This window comes from Amblyomma mixtum, chromosome 1, assembly GCF_055824585.1.
Source record: "Amblyomma mixtum isolate Tamu chromosome 1, ASM5582458v1, whole genome shotgun sequence".
Classification (NCBI taxonomy): domain Eukaryota; kingdom Metazoa; phylum Arthropoda; class Arachnida; order Ixodida; family Ixodidae; genus Amblyomma; species Amblyomma mixtum.
Genome location: NC_143012.1, coordinates 220,442,537 through 220,463,144, shown reverse-complemented (window position 1 = coordinate 220,463,144; position 20,608 = coordinate 220,442,537). Strand labels below are relative to the sequence as shown.

Below are 20,608 nucleotides of genomic sequence, written 5' to 3'. Positions count from 1 at the left end.
AAAAAAACCGGACGAGGGACATAAGAGAGCACACATAAGCGCCCGTGAACGTCTTCTGTGTCCTTTCTTCTGTCCCTCGTCCATTTCTTTTTTTTTTTTTTTGCGCTGACTTCACAAGACAGTAAGATGCGCAAGGCAAACCTCAAATCTTCGAAAAAGTGCGCGAAGAAACTAGGAAATTAGAAGAGAAACAAAAACGACAGGCTTATATGTGTCTATCGTTTACGTGTTTTTTCGAGTATAACCGCCTTTTTGCTCATTTTTCGAATATGTAGAGGAGCCCCAACTGGCCCAGCAAAAATTGCAGCAAAGGCTCAGGCAGGTCATCAAGGACCACCGCTTCTATCCAGTTGAGCCGCTTTCTACGGTTCTGCGTCCCGCATTGCACAAAATAAGATCAAGCTTAACTGTTCCGATGTCATAGCTCGTATCGCTTTGCACATGACATGGTTATTTACGCTTTGTTCCACACGTTGCGCGTGCAGCGTGCGTCGATATGGCTCTGTGGCTGTTCTTCCGTCGTGCGCGGTTCGTTCGCCGGTGGGGACAGCTACGCCGTCGCACCTTTGTCGTGGTGCTGGCCAGCTGTGCCACGCTGGTCGCGCTGAGAACACGGAAAAGCACGGTGCCGACACGGAGGATCCTCTCAGCTGCCGGCGACGAAGACAACGCCGCTCTTCTGGACGCACGAACAGACGGGCCGCGCAGAAGGGTGGAAAAGATAATATCCGGGTAAGTTAGCGGAACGCGTACAGCGCTAACTGAAGTCAGGCAGACATATATAGAAGCGCTGGCACAACGAATGTCTGCCAAAAGTAAAGCGATTCTGCAATGGCGTCAGCAATTATGTGGACGACGTAGAATGTCTCGGAAAGAGTGTTAGCCGTACTTTGCCTAAGCAGCCGCATATTTACCAATTTCCTTTTTAGATTAGTAAGCGAACAAATGCACCGGAAACGTAAAGCTGCCATAAAATTCGCGCTTACACGCTGGAGGATAATGCAGGCATCAGGCGTACAGATATTTACTACGAGAATCGCTGCCATGCTGGGGTGTGCATTCACTAACTCCGCTGTTAAGTAAGAGGAACGGCAGAAATTTTGGGGCTTTAAAAGCCCGCCTACACACGGGGACATGACGCTGGTGGATGTAGGTAGCATGTATGCTTCCAGCTATAGATTTGGTGAAAGAAGAGGGAGGGGACGTATTCGAAAATTCAGGTCATAACTAGTAAGTTTATTTTGGACGCTTCTTATTACAAGACAGTTGTAAGGTAAATTACTTTCTCGGCGTCGCCGTAGTGGGTCGTAATCTGACGTCCGACTGTCGCGATACCTGCGAGCAATGAAATATACTTTGTACAAGTTACAAACACCGAGATGGTTGGCAAATGCGGTGACTTCGACCAACAAAACCAATGAAACAGATGCAGAAGCAAAAATGCACAACGCTACGGATGTAGTAAAGCGCTAAAACAATTGAATAGTATATTTAAACGTTTCTGAGTTCAATTACAACGAGTGACGACAGCTTTTATTTGCCGCTCCTAGCTGGCTCCTCCATGGATCCTCCAATCTCCGCGAAAGCGGACTTTCGAAACTTGTATGGACAAAGGCTCAAAGACCTCTGCAGGTCGACCTGTGCCATAATGGTGACATGATTGCCCGCAAGTGGGCGCTCTCGGGATTGTGGCACGGTTATTCACGTGGTAAGCTGATGGAGGCAAACGGTGAAGTGCGGTGCAATCACTGATATCTCTTCTTGGGAGAGGGTGATATGTCCGAGTTTCCTTTTTGTGTGCTCACAACTCTGTTCGTATACCCATCTGTGTGTTCAGCGCCTGCTATCGCCTTTAGATGTGTGCTCTCGTTCTTGGCTTGTTATTGCAATTTGTTTGTGCCTTGAAGTTGTTGGCTTCGTACCGTGTTAGAGATGGGGTGGGAAATGGAAAAGGGGAGGACCAGAACAGGGCTTCGGTTGGCTACCCTGCAGTGGGCGAAGCGTAAGACAGAAGAGAAACGGGAAACAGAGGAAACAGACGGAATAATGTAGAAAGGACGGACGCCTATAGTCAAAACGTGCTTAGAGGAATGTGTGTAGTGACCAGGAAGGACAGAGTACCAGAATGATCATATAAAGGTTACGGTTAAGGTGACGTACATTGGAGCGCAGCTGCAGAGGTCGAGAATCTGTTGGTTTGACCATGTGGTAAGGAGGAATGAAAAGTGTGTCGGAAGAAGCGTTGTTAGAGACCGAGATCGAAGGGACGAGAGAAAGGGGACGACCAATGATGAAATGGAGAACTGGTGGATGTATATCTCAGGGACAAGGAGCTGTCACTGGAGACAGCCCCTGACAAGAAGCTGTGGAGAATGCTGTTACACACAGCAATTCCATAAAGACAAGTTTTCTAACCTGAAGTCATAAGCTAAAATAGGCAAATATGACGCTCTCGGGAAGGCGTGTCGACAGTTGTGGTTGGCGAGGATGGCGCGACGTGAGCTGCGACTATAAGCACTATGGGGAAAAAAAATTTCCAGGACGCGCGACAAGCGATTTTAGCTGATAGCTGCCATGTTTGTTAGTGATCACCTGCTATCACTAGCACACATAACAGCACGCAAGTCCGACTTCCACCTGGAAAAGTATGGTCCCCGGCCCACGGCTAATCACAAAGCTATCAGTTCTGTCCCGATGACATGTCCTGGAGACCCCCCCCGACAGGTCATCCCCGAGGTTGTCCCCGACTGGTCATGGTGTCCTTTGATGATGATGCCATCATTCTGCGTACTGAAACTTCGAACTGTGCTTGCACGCAGTTTTAAATACAGCCTCGATCAACGTAAATGTCCAATACTGGTCGTACGCACACACGACCAAAGCGATGGGAGTGGTCTTCTTTTTCGGTGATTACGAAGGCTTCAAAAAGAATTCTACGTAAAAAGGTATTTGGGAGTACCGGCAATAACAAGGAGGACGAGGACAACAATAACGCCTTTTGTTGGACAAAAGAAAGCGCACACTATACGAAGCAGTTGCGAACTTTTTTGCATTCCGCTCAGTGGCGGTGAGACGGCCAACCACAAGTTGCCGTGGTTCTTCGCCAACGGCAGTGAGTGGCCGCGCCCTTCGAGCAGGCTGTCGTGGGTGGCCGGCGTGTGGCCCGACCCCGGGGCGCCGCACGACGACCGCATCGTTGCTCAGCTCATGTACCTGCCGCCCGGGTACGGAGGACGTCGTCACAAGACCAGTGAGCCCTGGCGTGACACTGCTTCTTTATTCTACTGCTACAGCGCTAGCTGTTAAAGTCAATGATCCCCGTCTCCACGTTGTCGTCGTCGTCGTTGTAAACATCCAGAGTCCGCGACAATGACGACTATTGTAACACCACCACATGGTGATTACTACGGCGCGGTCACGTAATCACGTAACCATCCCGTACTTATGACTGCACGGCGCGAAGGGGCCGAAGCAGCGCCAAGGCCCTCGACTCCCATTGAAGCGTTCAAGACAGGAACGACGAGTCGAAGCTGACCATCTGAGACGCCAGAATCCCGAGGTGCGGGCTTGCGAGGCCGAAGATGCCCGTGAAAGAAGCCAGGTTTTTACAAATTCTCCCCAGCTTGCGCTGAGTATCCGAATTTCCACGAATATGCAATCACAGCATAAGTTTTTACAGGGCAGCTGATAAGCGACCGTTCCTGGCTTGAGCGGCGTCCGAAGTTGACTGTTGTGTAACACATCACGAGACTATTTCGTGGTCACTTGTCCTGACAGTGACGTCGCCTGCACGTCACCGTTCACGTGTCATCGCGAGACACAGGGAAGGAGGTGCCATCTGAGAGCGCTGTGCGCAGGTGTTGGTTAAAGCCCCTAAACGTTGGCAGAGTCTCGTAATCGGCATTTTGTTGAAGACTGTCACGTGACCAGCACCTGCCACGTGATCAGCACCGGTAATGGGACCCTGCCCCGTGACGTCACTGCGAGCGTTCAGCCAGCTGTGCGTGACCAGCGCCGCCCACGTGAGCGCGCTCCCCGATTTCTGGTCACGTGGCTAATCGACACTCAAATTGGTTGCTCTACGAAAGTCCCCATTAAAGTTAGTTTCAATGATGAAAGAAGAAGGGTCCAAAACAGGCTAAAAGAAAGGTCGTGCGGCGAAACGGACGCCACGGTGACGCCACGGTGACACCACGGTGACGCCACGCAGTTAGAGCCTCAAAAGAATGGAATGTAAAAGCATGCAGCAGTTGGGCTGGTCAAATGCATTGATGAGGAAGCACAGTCGCAGAGTCATGTTTGCTTCCTTATTGTGGCCTTCCTTCTTTGGTCCCGGCGTAGGCTTGACAGCAACTTTACTCTCGAGTGGCAAAGGTTCACTGCCTGTGAACAGCCTGTGAGCAAGGAGTCCAGCCAGATTTGTAGGTCTGTCTCCATCGTGATTGAATTTTCCCTGACGAGACCTTTCCCGTTCTGTCTTTTCTGTCCTTTTCAAAAACTTTTCTTTTATATCATTTTTCACACTTCAATGTGTTGTTCCTTTGGCCCTCCAAAACAAAAGGAATAATTCAAGCAGTGGGAGAAGTTGCCGCTGTCTTACTGAAGTCAGCTAAGTGAAAGAGCCATGCATTAATTGAATCAGAGTTTGTTGCCGTTGCAACACGAATAACCTTGAGAACACGACTAAACGGCAAGGGCCCAGTAGAGACAGCGGGGACACAGCAATGGCACACATATATGAGAGGACAAGAGGCTCTAAGTATGTGTGCTTTTTCTAGTTTTCTTGAAGTTCATGAATCTACCAGGCTGAACGAGTAGGCTTAATAATGTTAAGTAAAAATGAATATTGCTTCCTTTTTGCAGAGCTCGCTTTCAGAGGAAGACGTAGGCAGCATCATCGGCAGTTGCATGATATTTCCAACGGTAGGTGCAGGCATGGACGGGCATTATTTGCATGCGCGTACAGTCGCGCCCGTCTGTACCTTCTATGCTGTTTTCGTTGAGTCGATCGCGTTCTTTATAATTTATAAATTTCAGTACACGAGAGGTGTAGCTGATGCAAAATGATAGGATTTCTTTCCAGTAATATACTGCTGCCAGTGGTCTTTTAATTGTTTTTTCGCACCTACAGCTCGGAATCCGTGCGTTTTTACTTTTTGAAGATTTTAATTTTCTAAACGCGAAATGGCTTGTCTCATAATGGGCGTATATATCATAGGCACTATAAGTGCATATTCAATTTTCAGCTGCTAACACAAAGCATTAACTGTAACTCAGAAAGCCGGTTAAGCGTCCATGTGATATGCATATATGAAAAAAAGTGAACATTGTCAGCTTATAGATGTGCGCAGTTGGTGCGCGTTTTAGAGTGTGCACGATCTACCCTTTCTTCGTGCAGTGCACATGAGATAGTATAATTGCCCGGCGCTGTGCTTGATATAGCCTTAACCTGGCCAGTTTACGACCAGCACAATGTTTTTTTTTTCTTATTTGCACTCTCGAGCCACAGGGAAATGTGCATTGCCTGATATTTTATTTCGTCAGTCCTAAATTAACGAATGCAAAAGTAAATCACAAAAACATCATACTCGTTCTTGTAGGCATCCAGCTTTGATTATGCTTCCCAACGCAAGCTCACTTATGCCTCGGCGCTCCCTTAGATTCCAAAAGAATGATTTCGATTGATTCAGCCTTCTGTATGGCATGGTCGTCAAACGAGCGTTTTCAGTTCCCATGCTTTTCCGAGATTTTATGCGAAGCATACTACTTTAGCTACCACTTCAGCCCTTCACCGTGGTTATGCGCCTCCAAATCACGTGATACATGACGTCACACCACGTGACACGATGACGTCACGACAGTAGAGAAACGGGGGCCCACCTCGCGCCGTCGCTGTGGTTGTGCGCCTCCAAATCACGTGACACGATGATGCCACACCACGTGACACGATGACGTCACGACAGTGGAGAAACGGGGGCCCACCTCGCGCCGTCGCTGTGGTTGTGCGCCTCCAAATTACGCGACACGATGATGCTTCGCATTCTCCAGGCTTAACCAAGTTAAGCCTCAGCCATTTTTGCTTTTTTTTTGCCTATCTCGTTCATTTTACTGTCAAACCGGCTTCTCGAGACTAGTTTGTATGGATGCTCTTCGTGTCAGCTGTAGCGTTGTCACTTTCGTTAGGTAGGCGCCATAAGACCCTGGCTTGGGGACATTTGATCAAGGCAGTACCTATACCGCGAACGGTTGCAGAGACAGCGCTGAAAACGATACTTCTCGAAGGAAGCTTGGGTGGCGTTCCTGATGGCCAGTCGCAGTTCCTCCGTGACCGGTGCCCTGTAGACAGGTGCCGCGTGTACAGGAACTACAAGGACGTCAACGAAGACGGTGCCGCAGTGGACGCAGTCGTCTTCGGAGAGGGCTACAGCGGCCCTTCCCTGGACCTCAAGGGGAGCCAGGTGTGGATCCTGCACCTGCTCGAGAACCCGCAGCACACCGGCATCATCGTGGACGAGGGAAGGGGCATCGACTGGACGGCCACCTACCGGTGCGGGCACGCAGCCTGAAGTACAACGTGCCATAAGCCCATACTATAGTCACAAGGGAGATGCAATTTCAAAATGAAGCACGAAATTGGAGGGTAGACGAGAAGCTAAGAGCAAAAAGCTCGCGCGCGACTTGGTAAAGGTTTTTATGTGATCGATATCAAAGCGAACACCTTAGTCTTTGTGAAAAACATTCGCTTACAGCAAAATAAGTGCCACAGTGCACTATGACATTCAGTTTAGTTTGCTGGAAGCGAATGAATCTTTAAAAGGACTTGAATAAATTCGGGCGCCAAATTATGTATATTAAATGAAAGCCACATTCGGAGATTCTCTCGTTATGGTAACGTCGCTTTAATCATTGTTATCTCTGAAATAACGCATAACCGGAATTTGTGGGTTGTCTGAAAAGATTCACTAACGTACAGTGTCCACCAGTAGTAATCAAAAATCTAGTTCTGGGGACCTACCGAAACTGAGTGCCAGTGAACAATTTCAAAGTGTATTGCGCAAAAAAAAATACGAAAAAGAAGCCATGTACAGTACGTTACCTCTGATGATTCCAACGCTATATTCTTTTTATGGCCACCAAAGCTTGTTCTTGATTACATTCACATGCTGACTCTGCTTAATCACCACTCATCACTTGCTGACCCCAGCCGCTAAGCACGATCTTGCTATCACAGAAGCTTGGGAGTATACCAGGCGGCCCAGCCTCTGGAACTTCATTCAGCGTTTTCGGCAAAATGTGCGCTTATGTACAATTGAGTTTGCTTCCAATCTCCCGATTTCTTGAGTCTCCCTGGAACCCACGAGGACCCACTATCTTTTCTCAGAGCACGGCAGGAATTTGCGGTCCTGCTCTTACAGCATTTATTTCATTTGCTTTTGCGAAATGACTACGCACCTCGGCATATTTACAGCTCTTAGCATTCAAAAGCCCTGCAATTTGGTTCCCTTGGGGATCGTAAGATTCATAGTTAAGCTTCATTCATTGCCGCGTTCATTAGCCGCAGTTCATCTTTGATTAAAGCACATTCTAAACAAAGACACCAGCAAGCCTCCCCTCTCTTTATCTCAAGCGCAGCATGGACTCGGACATTGTTACACCATACGCAAAATTTGTTCTCTACGACCCCCTGGTGAAGTCCATCAGGCGCGACCACGACTACGCCCAGAACAAGAGCAAGCTGGTGGCCTGGTTCGTATCCAACTGCGTCACTTCCAACAAGCGCCTCGAGTACGCGCACAGGCTGCAGGAGCACATACAGGTACGCTGTTCTTCGACGCATTTTCTGCCTTCTGTCACTCGTAGATCCTGTAGGAGCCAACCTACCAAACAGGATTTGCCGCGATGTTGCCTGCTGCCACGAATGCGACCATAATGTTTACTTTTATTTTTAAAGAGTGTTATCTGCTTGTCGTCTTAGGGACCATGTTCCGAAGGAAGTGCATAAAGTTGGCGCCTTTCTCCTCTGGTGCCTTCAGTCTTGAGGGTTTGCGCGGGTTTTGCAGTCTCAGATGCTGGAACACTGCTCGGGCATCAGTAGCGGCTTGCCGGAGGAGTCCTTTTCATACCTAGAGCCACTCCACTAGATGTCTCGTATAGGAGGCAAACTCTTTGCAAAATGCACCAAAAAACGTCTGCTCACTGAGTGAACTTGTGCCTTTCAAAATGACCTCAGAGGCGGCGATAGTGACGCGCACTTCGCAGTCGTCAGGAATGGAATGGAGAAGTATACCCACTGTGCTCATTTTTAAACGCGATTTCGAGCGTGCTATATGCTGTAAACGGGGCGCACATCTTCGCGCAAAAAAAAAGAAAACGACGTAATGTTTAGCAGTCTAGAAAAAGAACACCACAGACCTTTGTCCTGCAGTGGGCGTAATCAGGATAATGATGATGATGTCGTCTTCGCGAACTGTTCAGAACATCACACACTCGCCCGCACGTGATCCTGATCCTTCGCGAACTTTCCTGCCGCGTCTACCGTCTGCGCAACAAATACAGTTGAGCCCACTTATAACGAACTTGATCGTCACGCGGTATTTGTTCGTTGTATCCAAAGTTCGTAGTAAGTGGACCACCTATAATACGGGCAAAAAGAGCAAGCGAGACGAAAGTTAACTTTATTTTTGAAAAAATTCGGTGATGCATGTCTGCTTCTTCAAAGCTGATCGCATCACTGCCGTTTCTAATTTTTCCAGCGCGGTAATATGTTCATCGCCAAGGCCTCTGCTGCACACGAGTTCCTTAAAGGGGTGGAGACACCAAATTTTGAAGCTATAAAAAGCCTGCTATGGGATTCATATGTATGCAAGGGCAGTCACTGCCAGGTGTTGGACGCAACAAACGTTTAAAAAATATTTTAATTCGGTTCCAAAGATTACCTAAATGCTCACTCTCACGACCTAGACCCATTCGCTAGCGCCATCAACCATGACGTCACAAGGGGTGTAGAAAAATAAAGTTTTAGTGACGTCATACCAAAACACATACCAAAACACGGGCGGCCTGCGCCAGTCTTCGTGCCGAACGCCGGCATCTGAAGAACGCGATAGTATTGTTTGTTCACGTTCATAGCAAACCCTGGGATATATGAATATCAAAAATGCATCGTTTGTGACGATCGTTGGCCAATACCGAGTTCCTGGTAGAAGTGATGACTGCGATGCAAGCAAATTTCATCCCATAGCCGGTTTTGTGCTGCTGCTACCTGGTGCGGTTCGCCTGCCGTCTGCTAGCTCTGTTGCTGAAGACGTCGTGGAAATCAAACATATCTTTTATTGTGGGACGAGTTCACAGTAAAGGGGTGCCGAGCGGAGCACGTTTCTGAGCGCTGGCCAGTCCCGAAGCGCCCTCAGCTGCGGAGTCGGATGTGAAACCAGCTTAGGCCTAGCGACGACTAGGGCAGTCTGGGACCAGCGCGCAGGTCGTCGCCCGGCGTTGCCGCAGGCAGTGTCGCTGCCGAAAGATCCACTTTTAGCACAGTCATGCTGTCGTATCTCGAATCTAGAAAGCATCCTTTCTGGTAGCATGGCTGTTTTGTATTTTCTTGTGCGGACGTGAAGTACGCCGAGTCTGCCGGCCGGTAGGTCAGCCTGGATACCGTCTGCCGACGTCATAAAAGCGAGCTAAAGAGTGTTCTTGACGTAAATAATAAACCATGGGACAAGATATGTGAAAAAAGTGTCATTTTTGAGGATCGCTGACCAATACTGAGCTGCTAGTAGAGGTAACAACTGTGATATGAGCAAATTTCTCACAACCGCGCCTAGCAGCTGCCGCTGGCGCGACGTCGGGGTCCGGCTCGCCTGGCGCCCGCTAGCTCCGCTGCCGAAGGCGTCGAGGAGATTGACCATACTATTATTTTATTGTGAGATGATTCTGTTAACACTACAGCTATTTGTGAAAAGTAGGCCTTTTATTATAGCGCAGGCGACTTCCCAAGCGCCGGCCGCTCGCTAAACAGGCTATAGGCCTAGCGACGACCACGGCAGCCAGGCAGCAGCAGAGCTCGTCGCCCGGAGCGCCCGCGAGCGGTGCCGTTGCCGAAAGCTCCCAACATAAGCAGACATGCTTTGTCGCTGCTCGAGTATAGCTGGCAGTTCTGATAACAAGGCGATCTTGTCTTTTCTTGTGATATTTGTACTCCATCCCAAGCAGCGCTCAGGTACTGCTGCACGGCAGCGAAGTGTGACACCGGTTGTGGGCGCAGCTTGGGTAGAGCGGCGCAGCGATGCTTACTGGCATTTTGCAAAGTGTTTCGCATCCTCACGCGAACCCGCGAAGGCGATATTAGCGTGCGAACAAAAAAAAAAGTCGATGTCCTCACTCGTTGGAATCAGATCTGTCAGAATCCGAGCTGCTGGGACTAGACGTGCAGTTGTTTGTTTTCATATGCGCTGGTCAGCACGTGTGTGGGAAAGCAGACGATGCAGCAGTAGGTGCGTCACAACTTTTGTGGGCCCACGTGACCAAGCGAAGCAGTTGATCTTCCCCCTCTGTGACGTCACTGTACAACTCGGCGTTCCGAAACCGAAACCGAAAATCGTTCACCTAAAAATGCTATAATAAATTATTCACTGTGAATATATGAATCTTTGAGTGTGTATCATGCTTCCTGGAGCCATAAGAAACGTTTGAAACTAAGAACGCGCGAACCACAAATTTGGTGTCTCCACCCCTTTAAGCGACGCGATGTAACCGATTGCGGTTGAAGCGTTCACAGCAACCGGCGGTAGAGCAGCATCCTCCTCATCGTCCTCGTCGGTCTCTGGGCAGTCAGGAAGGGCTCGCACTTCACGCACAATAGCGTCGTCAGTGCATGGCTGCGCAATGTCGGCGTCGTCATCAGCAGAAACGAAATCGTCCCAGGCAACGTCAGGTCCGGCCAGCTGCGTGTCAACGACGCGTTGCCACAAGTCCTCGTGCGACAGGCCTTCCGGTGGGTGATCTATGGCGTCCTCGGTGCCTGGGCTCATAAAACCCGCCTTGCGGAAACAATTTGCTATGCACTCCGCGGTGAGTTCCATCCACGCCGCTTTCAACATCTCCACGGCGGCAAGCAAGCTGATGCGAACTGGCATGGCAGCATCGATCGCGATCAACAAGCGTTGGATGACGTGCCGCCGGTAGCACACCTTGAACGCATGAATGATGCCCATATCCAGCGGCTGAATTTTGCAGGTTGCATTGGGAAGCAAGAAGAGCACTGTCACCGCACTCAAGGAAGGCTGCACATGATGCGCCGCACAGTTATCCAGCACGAGCAGGTCCTTCCTGTTTTTTCGTGCCATGTCGCGGTCGAACTCGACAAGCCACTCGGCAAATAAGTCACGACTCATCCAGGCTTTTGTATTGTTCCTGTTGCGTACGGGCACGTAGCTTCCAAAGCATCGTGGCTTACGTGACTTGCTAATGACAATGACTGCTGTCCATATTGACGCACAGAAGAACGGTTATGCGCAACTTGCTGTTCTTCCCTCCTGCGCACTTGTCGCCTTTCAAGGCATGCGTTTTAGATGGTAACATCTGATAAAACAACGCAGTCTCGTCAGCATTGTAAACGTCCCGTGGAGCATAGCTCGTGATTGTTGGGAGGTTGTCGGAAAGCCATGCATCGACGTCCTCGTTGTTCACAGATGCGGCCTCTCCGACGACCGCCTTGAAAACAATTCCATGACGAGCCTTAAACCGGAGCAACAACTCACATGGATGCATCACAGCGACGCGGGCGGCGCCACCTTCTCTTTCGTCATCGCGCGCGCGCTCTTTTTCGTTTTCATTTTCCAACGCGCGCTTTTTCTTTTTTTACTTTATTTTACGGGGGCCCGACAGCTTCGTGTTCGCTCTAACCGAGTGCTGAGGCCACAACAGTTCGTTCTATGTGAGACACTGTGCCATTGCCCCAATATATATTTTGACGGTAGCACCGCCCTCGTTTGTACTAAGCGAGCGTTCGTTATATCTGCGGCTGTTATAAGTGGGCTCGACTGTAACTCCCACCACGATGCAAACAGAGCCAATGTGCCGGCAGCAATAAACAAAGGATAGTGTTTAAGAAAAAATGCACTACTAAACACAGTGGCGTTATTATGGGAAGTCGAGGTTATGCCGGAATTCTGTCTGGCCGGAGGGACACATTAGAAAAAAACAGGCACACCTGCCAACGGAGTTAAAACAAATTGCGGGACGATCAGACAACTGATGCGACAGTTCTGCGGAAGCAGTTGGGTTCACCCTCAATGATTACGTTGATGTTTTTTACGCTAATGAATGCTTTTACTGTCAGCCGAGGCTTCACATACGCGACAAAATTTTTCCGGAGCGTGAAGGTGTGGGTAGGTGGGTGGAGAGTGGTGGTGGGTGCGTGACCAGGCTGCAAAGCCACTGGCTTGAAAATGGTGATCACTAAAGGAACCTTTCCAGTGTATTGGTGTCGGGAGTTTGGCTTGAGCGGCGGGAAATGTTTATGCAATTTTCTCAGCATTAAGTGATTTTTTTTGCTGCCGTAAGAGCACCAACTTACCCAGAAATAGCCATAGAATCGACTTTTACTAAGTTTGGTATTGTCTTTACTGTCCCGTTAAAGCACCTGATGACTTCAGTAACAATTACGTGTTATATCTGTGTGCACTATGTATTCTGCAGGTTGATATATACGGTGCGTGCGGGCCGCTGAGGTGTCCACGTTCGAGTAGGCAGGAGTGCAACCAAATGTTGGAAAGGGACTACTTATTCTACCTTGCCTTCGAGAATGCAAACTGCAAAGACTACATCACCGAGAAATTCTTCGACGCACTGCGGTAGGGGCGCTTCGTCTTCTGGTAAATACGGAGTGTTTGCTGCAACTCGACGGCACATCGATGATAGCTCGATAGAGATACCATTGTCACTTCCTCCCGACAGCGAAAAGTGAAAATCTTGAGAGTTAGCTGTTTCTTTTTCTTTTTTTGAGCAACGTCCTGCTAATTGGGACAAGAAACCATGGATGCGGGAAACGAGCAGCAGCCATAACGACAACCATTCTAAATATACCAGCCGTTTCAGGAAAGCCCGCCACAAATGAAAAACAAAAAAGGTTTTTTGAGGTAATTAGTAGTTGGTATTTGGTTTTCTGTGAAAGTAAATGGCGCAGTAACTGTCTCACATATCCCGGTGGACACCTGAACCGCGCCGTAAGGGAAGGGAGGGAGGTAGGAGTGAAAGAAGAAAGAGAAAAAGAGGTGCCGTAGAGGAGGGCTCCGGAATAATTTCGACCACCTGGGTATGTTTAATGTCCACTGACATCGCACAGCACACGGGCGCCTCTTGCGTTTCGCCCCTGTCGAAACGCGGCCGCCTCGGTCGGGTTCGAACCCGGGTACTCCCGCTCGGTAGACGAGCGCCTTACCACTGAGCCACCGCGGCGGGTGAAAAGTAATGTCACGCGCGATTTTCAAATCGCGCTAGAAATGCCCAAAATTTGGTTGGTTGGTTTATGGCATTTAACGTCGAAAAGGGACTCAGGGCTATGAGAGACACCGCAGTGAAGGACTCCGGAAATTACGACCACCTGGGTTTGTTTAAGGTGCACTGACATCGCACAGTACACGGGCCTCTAGAATTTCACCTCCATAGAAATTCGACCGCCACGGCCGGAATCGAACCCGCGTCTTTAGGGTCAGCAGCCGAGTGCCATAACCACTGAGCCACCGCGGCAGCTTTCAAAATTTGTTAAGAGACAAGGATAATCACATTTTCGAAATTCCAAAAACAGGTACCATTATTAATGGTCAGCTACAAATATCCAATTGCAGGCAGTTGCCAATTTGTAATCGCTAAAATGTAAACTATTATAATTCCGTTAATAAACTTATTAATGAAGACGATTCACTGGATTTGTGACATCCGCCCACACTGCTATTACTTCACCGAAATAGGCATTTTTTTTTTTTTTACCTCAAAAAGCCTATATGTAAAAGTCACTGGTGGGCTTTCCTGAAACACCCGGTATAGCGCGACAATGCTCAGCACCCCATTCAGGACCAAGGATGCCTTATTACTGAGCGACCGCTTAGTGCAGAGGGCTCCTTAGTGCAGAAAGCATATGCAGGACAGATTGCGAATGAAGCAGAACTGAGGTCAACGTAATTACACGAAACAGCTGGAGAGTGCGTATCGTATGCAGAGTACTACCATCTGCGCCCACCAATGCTCGCAGGCACAACGTGGTCCCGGTGGTGATGGGCGCCACCCGCGAGGAGTACCGCGCTGCGGCCCCTTACCACTCGTACATCCACGTGGAGGACTTCCGGTCGCCGAAGGAGCTGGCCGAGTACCTGCTGCTGCTCAGCCGGAACCGGACGCTGTACAACGAGTACTTCCAATGGAAGGGCACCGGGGAGTTCGTCAACACCTACTTCTGGTGCCGCCTGTGCGCCCTGCTGCACGCACCGCCGCCTCCCCAGAATCGCCGCTCCGAGGACGTGCACCAATGGTGGTACACCGGTGCTTGCAGGGGTGTGGATAGATAATGTTTTGCCAGTGCCGTGAGGATATCAGTGAGACCGGAACTAGTGCTACCGCACTAAGCTTCCTGATTTCCGCTCATTTCACTCGTCGTTTGCTATCCGTTGCCTTCCCTTTGGCCCCCTTTACTATTCCATCATGAAGCTGGATTCATATTGGAACTAGTCTCGAGACGGGACAAAGCTCTTGTGGACTAAAAACATCTTCGTTTGCCTTCTGTTGACTTTTGCATATCGTTTAGATGTTTTACCTTTTCGTTTGACATCTTTCGCTTGTGCTGAGTAGCGCTACTTTACCTCATGTGTATTTTGTTTATTCTTTCTCTATCCTTTATAGACTCGCACCCTGTGTGCTATATTTCCTTACTTGTTTCTTGAATAATTTCATAATCGAATAAAACCTTTAGCTGTGTTTGAGCATTTCTAACTGTAAAGGGTGCATATGAGAATAGCTTGTCATAATGAAGTATGGGGAGGCTAATACATGTAGTTTACCGTGCTTCACAAGCCGCTGGGAAGTACGTGCAAACGGATGCGTTGTTTGGAGAATCTCTAGAGAAAGGACGGGGGCAGAAAAATCGCGGTTTTGAAGTCTTCCGAGTGAATACAAGCCATATCTATGTTTCTCGCAGGTTTCTTTCCAGTCATACCAGCTAGCACCTCATGGTCCAAAAGCTGCGTCGTCTATTACACGCCGCTGGTGTCACATTACTCCGTTCCGTATTCAAGGGTTCTCGCCCAAACGGCGTATGCTGCGGCACAAAGGCTCCTCGAGTGGCGAACACAGGTGGCTGGAAACCTCGCAGCAGCTATTGCTTCGACTCCGACAGCTATACTCGCACGACCACTTTGGCTTACTGACAAGCCCAGCTGCAGGAGCAGACTCACTTTCAGTCGTTTAGACGGACCGCACGCTCCCCGCGAGGTGATGTCATAAATCCGTCTATGCGTGAATGAAATGCAGCAACACGGCGCATCACATCCGTAGAGCCGCTAGAGGGAGCACAGAATCGTCATAATGGCTTAATTTCAGCACTTAACAGGGGCTGGAACACATCACATACGTGCTCCTTTAAAACCTTAACCTCAGAGAACCTAATACGCTCTTTTGCGTAACAAGTTAGCGCAACATAGAAAACGCCTACGAGGGAGATACAGTACAAAGGGCAACGCGCTACTGAGAAGTAGCACGTGGCAAGTAGTAGTCAGTAGGGTGGGTGGTGAAAACATTTATTCAGAACGGACAGGAGGTGTTTGGATCAGCCCGTAAGGGACCGATCCTGACAAACGCTAGGTGGAGGTCCCTAGTATGGGACCCCAGTGGCGGTAGCCGCCGCCCGGGCGCGCCCGACTAGGGCGCTTCCTTCCTCGTCTCCCTCGTAAACGTTTTCCTATATGTTGCGCCGACTTGCTACCCAACATAATGTATCGCCATCTAGCCCATTAGCAAGTTTATTTCGACTACTTTTAAGGCAGCCATAGACTATCCCGCATTTACGTGTTTCTAATCGTTACGATTTAAATTATCTTCTCAATTCCTGATCTTGGGTCCTGCTAGCTTCCAATGTGCTCTGCCCTGCAAAACCTACTAAGCCGTTCCCTTCAATTCATTATTCATTCCTTTATGGATTCATAAATGTTTTATTTCTATTGCTCACAGTATTTTGTGTCCAGTGCTTTTGCTTCGGCGTCTGTCCCAGCAACTTCTGGCTTTTTGAGTCAATGAAGTGCCTTTAGTTCCGAACCGACTGGCTCAAACGTCGCAAGCTGTGCTGCAGCACCACAAATGCAATGCGTTCCAAGGCGTCACGGCGACTGCCAATCATTTTTCCAGCAGCCGCGTTCAAACACCTGCTTACGAGTTCCTCTATTGCACGAATGCTCCTATGGTGTGTGTTCTGTAGTTGTTTAGGTCATGTTTTCTGCATAGCTGCCCATAAATTGCGTTGTGCGCACAAGTCACCGAGGATCAATAGCACGGTTCCAACACTGCTATTAGGGAAAGCCACTGCATCACGCTATGTGACTGATGCTTTCATCCAGCACTGACACATGCAACCAAAACATTAAGGCGAACGAAGGACCTCGAATTGAGACTGAGGACAGTACAGCGAGTGATGAAAAGAAAGGCGACGTTATAAGAGACAGAAAATAAACTGCGTGTATTATATAGCAATGCGTGAGTGATTGATATCCCAGCTGGAATTGAAATGATGGAATATACTTTATCGGGACAAACATGCTTGAGAGAGAAGACGACCGGTGGTCGCTTGGAGTAATATGTCCGTACAGCGGTTTGCTTTCCATTTATAAGTCTCTGCAGGATGGCAAGAAACCATACTTCTCACCTTTCAAGACCTTTGCGCTGCCGTAAGTGCTCCACCATACAGGCCTGAAGTAATCAATCTGGTCCGAAAACATCTGACCAAGGCTGTGCGTACCGAGGGAAGACATACGTCGTCGAGGGGAGCATAGGGTTAGGGTTAGATAGGGGGCACGCGGTTACAATATGTGGGAGGATACAGGAAAGTGCATTATTGGGGTAATTAGTCATCATGGAAATATGTCCTTATTCCGTACTAGACTGCGAAGTCTACGACGACGGTCCTCACCGAAAGGGTTATGGTTATGTACGATGTTACGTTCTGGGCCAGCTGAGTGGGACGCGTGCCGGCGTTCTGGGCCAGCCGAGTGGGACGCGTGCCGGCGTTCTGGGCGAGCCGAGTGGGACGCGTGCCGGCGTTCTGGACCAGGCGAGTGGGACGCGTGCCGGCGTTCTGGGCCAGCCGAGTGGGACGCGTGCCGGTGTTCTGGGCGAGCCGAGTGGGACGCGTGCCGGCGTTCTGGACCAGCCGAGTGGGACGCGTGCCGGCGTTCTGGACCAGCCGAGTGGGACGCGCGCCGGCGTTCTGGGCCAGCCGAGTGGGACGCGTGCCGGCGTTCTGGGCGAGCCGAGTGGGACGTGTGCCGGCGTTCTGGGCCAGCCGAGTGGGACGCGTGCCGGCGTTCTGGACCAGCCGAGTGGGACGCGTGCCGGCGTTCTGGGCGAGCTATATAAACGCCACGGCAGAGCGCTGCGCCGCTCTTTCCCGCCCGTCTGCCGAGATGGAATAAAGGCATTCCAGACAACCTTCGGTGTCGCCGCCTGCTCGTCGAATCGCCCGAAACATAACAACGACCTGTCCGAGCGAATACCTTGTAAAGACGCCATTCCACGCCTGAGATCTGCTGTCATTCACAACAACCTCTCTCTGAATCGAGTATGCCCTGTCAGCATATGCGAAAAAGTATGTATCCTGAGGACGGCCCTTCAAGCGTTGCGAAAGCTCATTACTTGCGCAGGTAGAAGTCAGGGTTAGATTTAGCTGTGCTGTTGCCGGCGAGCATGCAGAGAGGTTGGAACGTGGAGGAAAAAAAAAAGTTACCCTCGGCGGGATTCGAACCCGCAATCCCCGGTTTAGGAGACCGATGCCTTATCCATTAGGCCACAAGGGCACAAGGCACGAGGGCACGAGGGCACAAGATACACCGGTGTATGAAGTAGCTCAAGGTCGACAGGTAAGTCGCGCTATAGCTGCGGACTTCGCAGAGACAGCTTGAAAACTGGCTTCTTTTCGCTCTCCCGGTATCTGTCCATAGGTCTTGCATCGACGCTGCAGATGAGCTCCACGGACTGAGCTGCAGCTACTATATCCGCTTCCTGGACAAGGCGGAAACTTTAACAAAAAAATCTCTGCCTCTCCCGTAAACGAGAGTAGAGTAAGCATGAAATGTTTACGGGCCTAATATCATCTCGGTGGACACCCGAACCGCACCGTACAGGAAGGGAGGGACGCCACCACCCGTTCAGCGCGATGCCTTGCCATTTGAACGCAAGGTTTTTAGAGGAAAGGAAATGGCGCAGTAATTCTCTGCCATCTCGGTGGACACCCGAACCGCGCCGTAAAGCAAGGGAGGAACGCCACCACCCGTTCGGCGCGATGCCTTGCCCTTTGAACGCAGCGCTTCTCCCCCGGATCACGTACGACAACGAAGTGCAACATGGCATTTATGTGCTTTTTGCACGCGTTATTAGAAATCGGAAATTATGATTCCGTGCATTATCAAACCCACAGCTCCACTGATATCTTGATAAACATTGAGAAGGCACTGGCAGCAGTTATTTTTTGTCTCGTTTGGAGACCAACCGGCGCTTGCATGCCGGTCGCGTAGGAGGGCTTAGAGAGTCTCGTTAAATCTCGCTGTCTCTCGTACGCGTAAGGCTAAATGGAGGAAGACGATCCTCGTGTCACGTGACTTTTAATGACGTCATTCCAAAATGGCGTTTGTTTAGGTACATTTCTGGGTACTTTTTGTTGCAAAATTAGGTAAAAATGGCGTCGCAAAATTTATGAAACGTCCCTAGCCATAGTTTCTAGGTCGCTGGCGTCTCCACGGTTGCCACGGTGACCATCGTTGTCATCGCCAACGCCACGGTGGTTTGTTGACATGGCTGCGATGGCTGTTTACCGCGCGGTGCATTGACGTGTGGAGTAAGTGCTGCCGTGAAAGTCATCAAAGGTTGGTGCAATGACGAGTAATATTGACCGCGCTAACGTCCGGACTTGTACCCCAGTGCCCTAGTGTTGTCTTTATTATGCAAGTTTGCAGTGCGACCTGTTCCAGCCGTGGTATGATATCGGAAGCCCCTAGAGACGTTTAGCAAGGCGGTGCTTGACTGAATTTGAGGTCACTTCAGTTCTCTTCGGCACCTTTCGGTATTGTATCTAGTGTTTGAACATTGCCTCCTCTAGAAGGAGGCAATGGTTTGAAGCATTGGATGAGTGTCGAAAATTATGTTTCCTTGTGTTGCGCGTAACTGATTCTGACCTCTACGTACTGATAGGATGAGCTCGTATGCATAAAAATGGTGGGTACTGCGAGCCATTTGGCAGTTGCGGTACATATATGCTATGTTCCTGGAGTCCTGCATGTGTGCCCACCGGCGACAAACTATGCTAAAAAAAAAAAAATTTAAATGCGGAAGAAAGGCGGAATGGACGTATACACGCTAGCCTAAAGGACAACACATCTTCCGTCATAATGTTTGATATGCCTGCAGTGTCTACCCACCAACTAGCCAAGCTGTAATGGATTACTTCGCGTTGACACCCATGTTGCGCAAAGCACACGGTAGGCCACAGCTGCTTTGTACGACGCCGTAGCGTTGCCCACGGAGAGACTTAATTCACGCAACTCGACGCATCGTGCCACATGAACTGTACGCCGCTTTCTTCGCTGATAGGCGTTTAGCAAATGGCGTAGTATGGTCACACCACCGAACCTTTGAATATCTAGAAAGCTGCTTTTCTTTTATCTATTTGGTGAAGTGTTTATATTCATTTAGAACGTGTGGTTCTTGGTGTATTTCTTGTAACGTTCAGCATTGGAATAAAGCCAGACAAGGCCGAAACTTGTTTTGCTTGCTCTGTCATTTCTGTAATGGTTTGTGATGAAGTGGGAGGCTTGACTTAGGCTGTCAGCATCTGCGTAGCCAGAGTGGCCCTTGGGTTTGTTTAGGAACGATGCTGGGTTATTGCAGGGTAAGTAAAACACAACACAGAGAGAAACGTAAACACTCCGGATGATCAGTTTCTTGCACTTTCTGTGTGTTACATTTTCTGAGCTTCAATTTCTAGACGCCGTGAATGCATTCCAAATTTCACAGCTGTTTTTTCTGCTGCAGCAGTTAGTAAAAACACAGACTGATAGGCAAGTTGGTATGACATAATAAGGCAAAAACAGCAGACCTGCATAAGGAAGATGCTGCGTGTTGTCTCATCTTCCTTCATCCTTGTGCAGGGTACACTGTTTTAGCCTTATTAGTAAAAGTATGTTGTACAGGGACGTTGGATTCCATGCATGCCGTAATGCGCTGCATTAACATTTGTAGCTAGAAGGGTTTCTTTTTGACATTAGCATTGTATAAGTGAATATAATTTGTGCGCATACATGAATAGCATGCTGGCTTGGCCTTATGTAGGCCACTGCATCATTACGAAGTGTATGAG

The 20,608-nt window shown here is 49.4% G+C and overlaps 1 protein-coding gene and 1 non-coding gene across 2 annotated transcripts; one reads left to right on the top strand and one right to left on the bottom strand.

Annotated features, from left to right (window-relative positions):
• The first annotated feature begins 496 nt into the window (after positions 1 to 496).
• On the top strand, positions 497 to 14,604 carry LOC149370965 (core alpha-(1,3)-fucosyltransferase-like). The gene is made up of 6 exons (XM_089578899.1): positions 497 to 732; positions 3,063 to 3,250; positions 6,253 to 6,547; positions 7,633 to 7,816; positions 12,700 to 12,854; positions 14,252 to 14,604. The coding sequence occupies exons 1-6, from the start codon at positions 497 to 499 to the stop codon at positions 14,562 to 14,564; spliced, it is 1,371 nt and encodes a 456-aa protein (XP_089435025.1). The 3' UTR covers positions 14,565 to 14,604.
• Positions 14,605 to 17,980: 3,376 nt separating this feature from the next.
• TRNAR-CCU (transfer RNA arginine (anticodon CCU)) lies at positions 17,981 to 18,053 on the bottom strand. Its single transcript has one exon. It is a non-coding gene; the product is annotated as a tRNA-Arg (tRNA).
• Between the last annotated feature and the right edge of the window lie 2,555 nt (positions 18,054 to 20,608).